General features: G+C 36.0%; 1 protein-coding gene across 2 annotated transcripts in view; it reads left to right on the forward strand.

Annotated features, from left to right (window-relative positions):
• LOC118742601 overlaps nt 1-10,115 on the forward strand; it is a 59,026-nt gene extending 48,911 nt beyond the window's left edge. For both annotated transcript variants that reach the window (XM_036474800.1, XM_036474801.1), the window contains exons 2-4: nt 5,773-5,904; nt 8,472-8,720; nt 8,886-10,115. In XM_036474800.1, coding sequence (XP_036330693.1) covers nt 5,773-5,904; nt 8,472-8,720; nt 8,886-9,209 — 705 coding nt within the window. In that variant the 3' untranslated portion in view covers nt 9,210-10,115. The remainder of the gene's footprint in view (nt 1-5,772; nt 5,905-8,471; nt 8,721-8,885) is intronic.
• The last annotated feature ends 258 nt before the right edge of the window (nt 10,116-10,373 follow it).

Genomic DNA, 10,373 nt, shown 5'->3' on the forward strand with positions numbered 1-10,373 from the left:
CCAGTTATTGAAGTTTTTCGTAAATCAATCAAAAAACAGCCTCAAAAATCCCAATATTACGATTCCGTTGAAAAGATTTTCAAATCGGCTCAGCTCACGTAAATCTTAATATTTTTCCGAAATATTTTGGTGAAAGTCTTGAACTATAATAGATTTTATAATTCCGATAGAAACTCAGTACCGATGATTTTTTTTTTTGTATGGTGAGTGGTGCAGTCTAATGTACATATGTACAAAAGTACCTTCATATTACGTTCTTTGACAAGGTTGCATTCATCAGAGAATCTAGGAGTGGTGCAGCATAAGTAGCAATGGGTATTTACTAGCTTGTCAGTTTGTATAAAACAGCAGCGATTTGCTAAAAAACACAGTGGGTTAGGGCCATTCAATTATTTATTTTTTTTTTTTTTTTTTGTATTTCTATAACAATTTTTTGTTTGAAGAATTTGCCATCTTCGCAAAATGAAACAGCTGTAAATGTTTTTTAGACTAAAATTAATGCTTGCGGCTGCTTTGTAAAGGATAAACACACACCAAAATTGCGTATATGGCATTTGCCCATCCTCTCTAGAATCCTCTCACCCAATTAAGATGATGAGCCAAGTACTTTCTAACATAAACATTTTTTGTTTGTGTATGTGCTCACTTGTCACCAACGAGCATACAGCTGACTACGCTGACTAAATGTGCGTTCAGAAATGCATCAAGCCAAAGCATCAGTCTCTTCTATTTCGAAACTATAATTGATGAAAATTTTCGATATGCGTTGCGCACGGTTAAACGCCGAATTGGAACTTAGTTGCGTAATTAAGGCATTTTCATCAATTATAGTTTAGAAATAAAAGATACTGATGATTTGGCATCATACATTTCTGAGCACATCCATGTTCTTTAACTGAAGGTCTATTGGGCGAAAATTTGGTAAAATGTCTAAAGTAGCCATTAGGGTTGGCCTCAGCGTCCTCGCAATTTGTATACTTTCGAACATCTTAAGACGGGTTTCTGAATTCTATATAACACACCAGAGTGCCATTGAACAACATTGATCTACCCGAAGATATTTCGTGTGAGAATTCCATGCAGAAATGTATGCTTTCCTGCTGAATGCAAAGTGCCAAGTGATATCAGAAATTAGAAAAGTCCGCGTTTTTCTTTTTTTTTTGTTCGAGATTCACTAGGCAGTGCCGACTTCAAAGAGCAAAAAAGCAGTCGAAAGAAAACCAAGGTACGGGAAAAATGTACCTTACAGAGTAGTGGTTTGCCTTTTGTATAACTGAAAATAGTTACATTTTACAGTGGAGATTCCTAAATGTCGTTCTAAGTATTACCACCGAATAGTATCTACCACCGAATAGGACAAGAAATAATGCTCCCAAAAAAATCTTGTTGTCGATAAGTGGCATGCGCAATATTTCCGATTGCCCAGCAAAGGGACGCTCTTATTGAAATCGGTCGGGCACTGGGACCACTATAGTAGACATTGTGGATAAGGCTATCGCAGTCTACTCCGCTATCAATCTAAGATGCGCAAAGCTCTCTATTACAACCCGGCGTCTGAGCTCTCGGGAATTTTGGGAGATTTCTAGACATATCCCCCCCCCCCTGGTGTCAACGTAAGATTGGCAATGTCTGAAACAGGGATTCTATTAACACTTTCACGAAGAGGTCGAAATGCAACGACAGAATTTATAAGAAAACGCCGCAGGAGGTTGTCAAGAAGTTTGGTGAAGCGTCGGCCTGCAAAGTGAGGAAGTTATTTTTTGCACATAAACCATTTCCAAAGCAATTTACGCATAGCAATAATGATGGCAAATTGTTAGATTTCTACTTTATATCTTTTGTTTGCCAACTATCTCACGTAACTTCAGTCTACGAATGATACAAATTATTTATTGGAGTTTCAATATTTTTTCGCAATGGAAGCCAATTGGGCAACCAAAGCATATACCATTATTGATATTCAATTCAGTATACCAGTCAATAATAGAAGATTTCCCCCGCACCGAGTTACCAATACTAACTATTATCCATCCAATTAATCAGATTTGTCGCCGTAATGTTGCATGGTCATGAAAATTTCAAAGACATGGACAGAGCAATTAAAAATCAGTCAGAAGAATAGTTTTTCAATGCTTTCCTTACAAATACCCACACTTAAAAGTGACTAACAAAATTTTTAACTACAGCGACTACAACATAACTTATAAGACTTGTCAGTCAATGCCGAGGTGTTGCACAATTATATGGCTGCCACATGGTCAGACAACAATCGCCACAACTGTGATAGGTATGTATGTACGTAGTTTGACCTAGAAGCGAACATACGAGTACATACATGCGAGTAATTTATGGCAGCCAGCAATAAAATTAAATTCTCAAACTCACGAGTAGAGAAACTTGTTCGGCATACAAAAATGCAGTCGATCATTTTCGCCCGTAGCTGTGTTTTGACCAAAAATGTGAATTAGCTAAGAACAATAATTTGCTTAGAAGAAAATTGCACGCCAACTTCGAACAAATAATTATTAAAAAAAAAAGAAAACTGCATTTAATTGAATGAGTAAGTTAGCAGTGAAACGAGTTTCTAAACGCTCTGCATTTGCAAGCTGTAATGTTGGATGTATGGCGGTTTTTTTACTTTGCTTTTTTTTACTTTACTTTTTTTTTACTTTACCTTTTTTTAACCTTTTCTACTTAACTTTTTTTTACTAAACTTTTTTTTTAGTATTTGTGACTTTTAACTCTAGCTTCAATTGCATTGTTGCGACCGCATTGGCCTTGCGCTAATCCACATTTAAGAACACGGCGCAAGCGCAGCAACAGCGGCCGCAAAAACCAGCAAAAGACAGCGACAGCGACAGCCTACAGCCTAGCGGACGATCAGCAACATCGTTCGCAAGCAAGCAACTTCAACGCCAGCAAAAGCAACTGTAGTATCCATACACCTCCTCTGCTTTACGCTGCATAGTCGTGTTTGCAGCTTAAATTTTTTGTATATTTAGTTTTTTTTTTATTCTGCTAATCGCAGCCACTGACACAGTCATATGGCGCTGCATTGTTGCTTTGTTATTGGTTCTACGTAATTTCGTTTGTTTTATTTTGATAAAAAAGAAAAAAAACAGAATATTTATAAGCCATCCAGTCAATGATACTTAAGTCTTCTATTCTGGTACACAAAAAGTAGAAAACGCAAAAAAAGCATATCAAAACAAGAAATTTGATTACGAAAAAAATAAAAAAAACACATTGCAAAAAACCGAAATTGCTAAAGTCGGTTTGAAACAGCGCTAGCTACATACATCCATACATGCATTTGTGGTCGTTCAATGCTTTTCAAATACTTACCAATTTACCAATTTAGCAATTTTATTTACACAAATCGCCAACGCAGCGATCAACCGAGCGATCAGAACGTTTTCAGTCAGCGATCGGTGAAGTTCGAATTCGAGTGGAAATTTTATTGAAATATGCGCATTGAAATCGCACTGAAGTCGCGTTGAACTTGGGAGTGCAGTATTCTATGCAACAAAGCGTGACGCGAAGTGCAGTGCCAAAGACGTGTGCGACGCAGGGTGATCGTGCAATTTTTTTTTTTAATGCAGCTTGAACTGTTGGCGTTTTACTTCTTTTACTATGCCAGCTATTTGAAATTTTAAATAATATTCGCTAGTCGTGAGAAAATCATTAAAATATTTTAGTAAAATTTAGAAAGACACAAAAACAAAGGAATTCGTGTGCAATGAGTTTTAATAATGATGTGCGTTTCAAATGGGTATCATAAAACTTCATATACATATGTATGTAAATATTCAAATGGAAAGGTGAAATAAGCAATTTACAGAGATGGGAAAATAAATAGTGATGCAACGTTTTATGAAGTTTAAGCTATCGTTATTTTGTTTATTTAATATGTATTATATTCTAATGAAAATATAGCTAGCTACGCAAACAAAACCATGTAAGTCCGAATTTCCAGGATTGTACAAAATGTAGGAAAAGTCGACAAATTTCCATGAAAATTTCAAACTTTTTAAAAGTATATTCGACAATTAGGGTTGGAACTATACAACTCACAAGTATGATAGTGTCGATACTTTTTTCGCCTTTTCGAGTACCTTTGGCATCGTTAAATATATGTATAACGAGGGCTTATATTTAATACTTTTATTAATAATAATAAAAAGTAATAATTATTCATGAACATTTATTTCTGTTATTCAAACCCATCTCGAACTAAACAGTCATTTCCCATACTATTTAAAAAATTTTAAATCCAGTGGTAAATATTATAGGATGACAGAAATATATTTTTCAATATCATATATTGTGTTCAATTTTATAAAAATGGGCTGCGAAACTCCATGCAAGCCTTTTTAATTTTTTTTTTTTTTGACTTCTTATTCTATAGTTATATAAAAGCAAACACTAAATTTTACATAAACACAAGAAAAATAGCCAAAACTTGTTAAAATGTCGCATCCCTATTTATTTGCCGCACCGCATAACTAACGAAAAGGTCTTACTTTCAATTAAAATTAGAATTTGGTTACAGTTAATCCAACAAACTTCGTTAATTGGGAAAATATAACATTTAATAAAAAAGTCGGAAATTGCAAGAGTCATCCTACACTCATAGCAAGGCTCTTTATGTCAGCATTTCACTGTATAAAAAGTTATTTTACCTACTTAAATTATTATTGTTTAAAATGAATATCAAAACAAACAACTAAATCTCGAAAAATTAGTTCCAGAGAAAAACCAAACCAAAATTTCAAAAAAAAAAAATGCTATCAATGCCCAAAAAAAGCTAAAATTAGCAATTATTTTAGTTTACAAATTATTGGTTTGAAGCGATTTGCCCTTTATTTTTGTGGCTATGAAATTGGCGGTCAGTATAAATAAATCAAGTCAAGTCAAGTTCGAGTACAGCTATTTTCTTTATAGCTGCGTTTTTTAATATCACAATTCCTGTCAAGCTTTCCGAAAATTAAAATTTGTACTGTACTTTAAAATATACTTGTACTTTAAAAATATGGTAACCTTACCTATGCAGGACACGCCAGTGTGCAGAAGTCGGCGAAACAACTACTCCACTAAATAAAATTAGACGCGTAATGTGCGGAGTGCCTTAGCATTTGAGTAGTTTAAAAAAACAAAATATGCGCTTTGGATAATATCCAGATTTCCTGTACTCTTTCAATTTTTTTTATTAACTTTTTTTATAAATTTTTATTATTATTAATCTGAGCTCTGACCGTCATGACGGTGGCGTATACGTTATCTTTTCTTACGCATTCGATATCAACATAAAACTTGAATTTGGAAGCAAATATTTGCTTTTGGATCAGACATATATACATACATCTAGGTATATATATATCTTTCGATGGAAAAAGATTTTGATATCCACAAATTATAACGATAAGCCAAAATTGGACTCTGAAATTAGAATGAAATTTTGAAGTTTAGCATACTAAAAATATTTTTGCGACTAACACTGAAAAGAAAAACCATAATAAAACGCCTTGAAATACTACAAAAATTTTAAATGAAGTTTGTGGAAGAGTCAAATGCCTCTAGTCTTAAGGCTTCAGTTCTCATGAAGAATCAAGTCGGTGATTGTTTTATTGCTGAATTCATATGTACATACATATGTATATTCTCGCACAAGTGTACATATTTTTAGCTACTATTTTTTTCTTTCTTCCACTCAGATAATATCAATTTCCCATTGGTAACATAATTTTTCTTTTTTTATCTTTAATCTTACAGATAATCATCACTGCCATGGATCGTTTCGTGTGGTTTGTTCTACTTGTGGTAATGTCGCATTTGGTGACCGAATTTACACGCGTCACTGGCTATGCGCGCGGCAACCGTCACGATGTGGTTCTCATAAATGATGTAAGTACAGATTTACATAAGTGATCGTATCATATGTACATATTTATGCACTCAGTGAATTAGTACACTTATGCATGTAATAATTTATTTCATTAAGCTTGAAGTAAAACTAAAAAACATACATATATAGTACATGGGCATATATGTGTTCATTTGCATATATTACATAGACACTTAAGTACATACATGCATACCTATTACCCAATATGTAAATATGTGATTTGTGTGGTATATATGTAGTAGGTCAAATGGTCTAAAATTTTTCCAAAGTAATTTTTTAGATTGACAAAGACATAAAAGGGGTGGCGCCCATTTCATTCCAATTTGTTTGTATTACATTTTAAATAGCTTTGAAAACGACTTACTGTGGTATTGCCAAACGTCATTTTACACAGCCGCAAATTCAGACATCGCGGCATAAATACAATTTCTCCTCGTGCTGTTAAAAGCGAGTTTGAAATCGACAAATAGATGGTGTGTGTCGATCCTATTCACACAATGCGCTCAATAAGACCTTGTACTCTATGCTTATAAGGATGGTCCCGCGGTAGTTGGTTGCGGTCGTTGGAAATGCGTTCCTCCGACCATATTTTTCATAAGAGTTGATGAATGTATCTTATAAACTCCTCCCCGCCGTACTTGAATAGCTCAGCTGGCAGCTCCAGCAGATTTGTTGTATTTCAGCAGCGTAATCGCTGTTAGTACCTCGTCGTGGTCAGGCGGGGGAACATCGACTACATCACTATCGACTATGGGTTCGGCTTCGTCTTCTCCATAACATCGGTCACTAGGTCACCATTGTGGTTCTAAGAGGAGTTCGTCTTGGTCTTGAAATCTTGGTGAGTCGCTTCTCGCTTCAGTTCCCTGTGACGGCCCTGCATAGCTCGCGTTTCGCCCTATCACAGCGAAGTAGATCAGCCTCGGTCCGTTGTCGGACGATTCATTGAAGAGGCTGAGTGGGCGCAAATAAGCGAGATGTTTAAGAATCTAGTTTTGATGCGGATTGTGGCTAGGCGCTCTCTAGCCACAAATCCATCTCCGAATTTACACTTCTTTACATGGCAGCTGAAGTAGACCAAGTACTCAGACATTTTTTGCCTCTCCCGGTCGAAGGCATTTATTGGATGACGGTGATGTCAGATTTTGACCTTACGAGTACATCAACCAGCCGGCAGAGGCATCTTCCCCATTAAGGGTCCGGACATTCCAAGTGCATGCTCTCAAATCGTGCAAACCGTGCAACTGTAATTGCATACCCAGAACAACGACTGTACTCCATTGCACTCCAGGCCCAGTAATTGATATTATACAAGAAAGTCTTCAACGTATTACAGCAAATGCGATAGTTTAGAGGTGACTGCAAGAAAAAAAGTAAGAGACTGATGTTTACGCGGAAACACCCGTCAACAATGCAAGTCATTACAACCTGCACAAAAATAAAATTAGTTTAAAGCATAACATCCAGCTCTCAAGAAAAACAATAGGTATTAAAAGATTTTACATACACTGACGGCAAAAAGTATTGGCACAGCAAATTTTTCACAATATATGCATACATTTTTTTTTTTAATATTTTTCCGCCTTTTTTTTATAAAAATATGGTGCATTCTGCAGCAAAAAACATAAGAACATAATTCCAAAACTCGCAAAAATTCAGCAAATTTTAATGCAAATTTTCAACTTTTTAATCAGATTTTTCAGAATTTTTTTTTTAGTATGCAGTTTTGCAGCCCATTAAATTCTAGCAAAAAAACTGCAAGTGCGAAATTAATTAAAAATCGCCGTGATTTTTAAGGTTTTTTTTTGTTGAAGGTGTTTTGCATTTTTTCCATATAAAGTATTTTCGAAAAATCTTTTTTTGTATGGAAGGGACGGCGTAAAAAAATTGCCAAAAATCAAAGGTTATTCCTAGCTACTTAAAACTTGTACTTTATTATTCTAAAAAATCTGATTAAAATTAGCTGAATTTTTGTGAGTTTTGCACAAAGTTTTGGAATTATATTTTAATGTTTTTTTGCAGCTATCACATACATATTTTTTTCTTCAAGAAAATCTACAGAAACGGCAAAGTTCTTTTTCAAATTAAAAATATTTCTTTAGATTTTTCTTAAGTACTAGAAACTAAACATAATTTGTGCATACACCCAAGTGCAAGCATTGTAGTAGCTTTGAAAATTGGCAAAGTCTAATTAGGTTCAACCCCTTTATCCTGCCTCAGAATAATTTGAAGGAATATAAAGACACACTTTCAGTGAATCTGCATAATTTATCCCGATCTCGGTGTTTCTCCGAACTACTAATTTGCTTTTTTTTTTTTTAGAACAGCTGTTCAAATCGATCCGAACTCTGTTAATTATACCAAATGTAATTAATTAAAATTTTATTAAAAAAAGTAACACCGGAGTAAAATTCCAGCAATGGCATCTGCCGCTAAATGATGCTGAAAGACCTTATAAAAGCTTACGCATTATCATTAGGTACAATAGCTAAGACCAATAATGAAAGCCACCTCTTACCGCACAAATTTATTAATTACTTGCACGCTACCTTTCTCACTTTTCTTTTAGACGTCCATGCGAACAATGCCTGTGGCAAGTATGATTTTGTATCCGAGCGAAGAGTACGGGCTGTATGACCAACAACAAATTTCACAGTACAACAACATCTATCCGAATAAATACAACGGCCAAAGCAACCACAATAACTACAATAACTACAACGGCAATCCGAATATGCAGCCAAACTCTCCAAATGCCGAGTCAGCTGCCACCGGTTTCCCATTCAGTTTTCGTCCCATTATAGACAGCATCTTCGAGGTAAGCCATCCAGCAGTGAGAGCGGAAATTCAATAAACCACTATTTACAATTGAATAATATTTCGGCGATGACTCCTACCAGCGTCGCCGCCGCCGCACCAAATCATCTGACGCATTTCATTAAATTTCCTTTCTTCTTCTTCTTCTTCTTCTATCCCCGCACAGATTCCAATATCAACGCTGCGCGCTGTCAACAATCTGGTGGCGCGCTTAACTGGCAACTATCAACACCAGGTGCCTTCAATGACTCCTGGCGTACTGAAATCCACCAACGACAATGAGCATCCGGACGCGCTGCAGGCCTTCCGTTCCTTACCAGCAGGCGTTGAGGGCGGCGTGACATCCGTGCAGGCATCGCCACCAGCGACCGCTCGGAATTCGGTAGCCGCAGCGACGGAAAATGATGAGAAGCACAGTTATAATAACAATAAAGGCAGCAATCCTGTAGTCAGAATGCGTAGGTCTCTACTGCGTAAGATGAACGCGTAAATCGGTGCACTGCTAACTGCCGGCCGACCGGCCGGCTGGCCAAGCAGAATGATAGAAAATAAGAAGGGCAGGGAGCAGCAGGCAGCAAAAGTTGAAGGCACGTCGATTTCACGCCTTGCGCGCGCGCACACATACACAAACACAGAGCGCGTCTTCAAGCATTCTTTGACCCAACTAGTTGTGTAGTTCATTTGCACTTCACTTCCTTCCACCCACCGATTCATTTTCATTCATGCATTTTATTATACGCTCATTTGTTTGGTTATAACTACGAGTGCTGTACACGCGAGTTTGGCTGTGTGGGGGTGTGTGTGTGTGTTTAGCAAAGGGTTTTCTTTGTGGTTTAGTTGTTCTTTATGTTCGTCACGATTCAATGTGCGCACATTTGCATAAACTTGTTCTAAAGTTGGCGATTTAACTTTTTTCGCACGTATTTGTTGTTGTTCTTTTGAGTCTTGAGAAACTAAGCCGCGGGAATCGCCTTTCACTGTCGGCTGACACAAAGTTTATTTTGTGTTGTATTGCCCGCGAACGGTTTAATTTTTTTTAATTTCCTTCACAAATTAAACACTCACTCGCCTTCATTTCACTTTTGCTGTCTATTCAGTCAGTTCTCTGCACAGCTTTTTCTCATTACTTTTAATTTATTGTATTTCGTCATTTAAGTTAATTGTTAAGCGCACAGTGACATCTTCGTCTTTCTGCAGATTTGAATGTTTATTTTAACGACTAATTTTTAGGCTAATTTTCTCTTTGTCATTTTCTGTTCATTTTGTTGATGTGATATTACTTTAGCGACTCCGTTAGTAGAATTTAAGTTTAAATGTGTTAATGCTAGACTTAAGGAATAGTTTTTGTAAGACAATAAGTTTGTAAATAAATCATATACATAAATATATGGAAATAAATTCAAATTATTATTAAATATTATTTTTGTGAACTCTATAGAAAACAAGCGGTGTAAGTAAATTCAGCTTTGGACGCTGTGGTTTAAGTAGCTTTTAAAAAAAGTTGCAGTTTTTATACGAAAGCAACCTTACTTCCTATTAAAGACACTTGAAAGGCTGATTGGCCTCTATATAGGCATATCTCTAGAACTTTTAACTTTGGGGGTTAATGCATATTTTCGTAGGTATACGGTCAAAATGGCTCTGTTCGGTATTT

This window comes from Rhagoletis pomonella, unplaced genomic scaffold (genome assembly GCF_013731165.1).
Source record: "Rhagoletis pomonella isolate Grant_MI unplaced genomic scaffold, Rhpom_1.0 Rhpom_scaffold_00007, whole genome shotgun sequence".
Taxonomy (NCBI): domain Eukaryota; kingdom Metazoa; phylum Arthropoda; class Insecta; order Diptera; family Tephritidae; genus Rhagoletis; species Rhagoletis pomonella.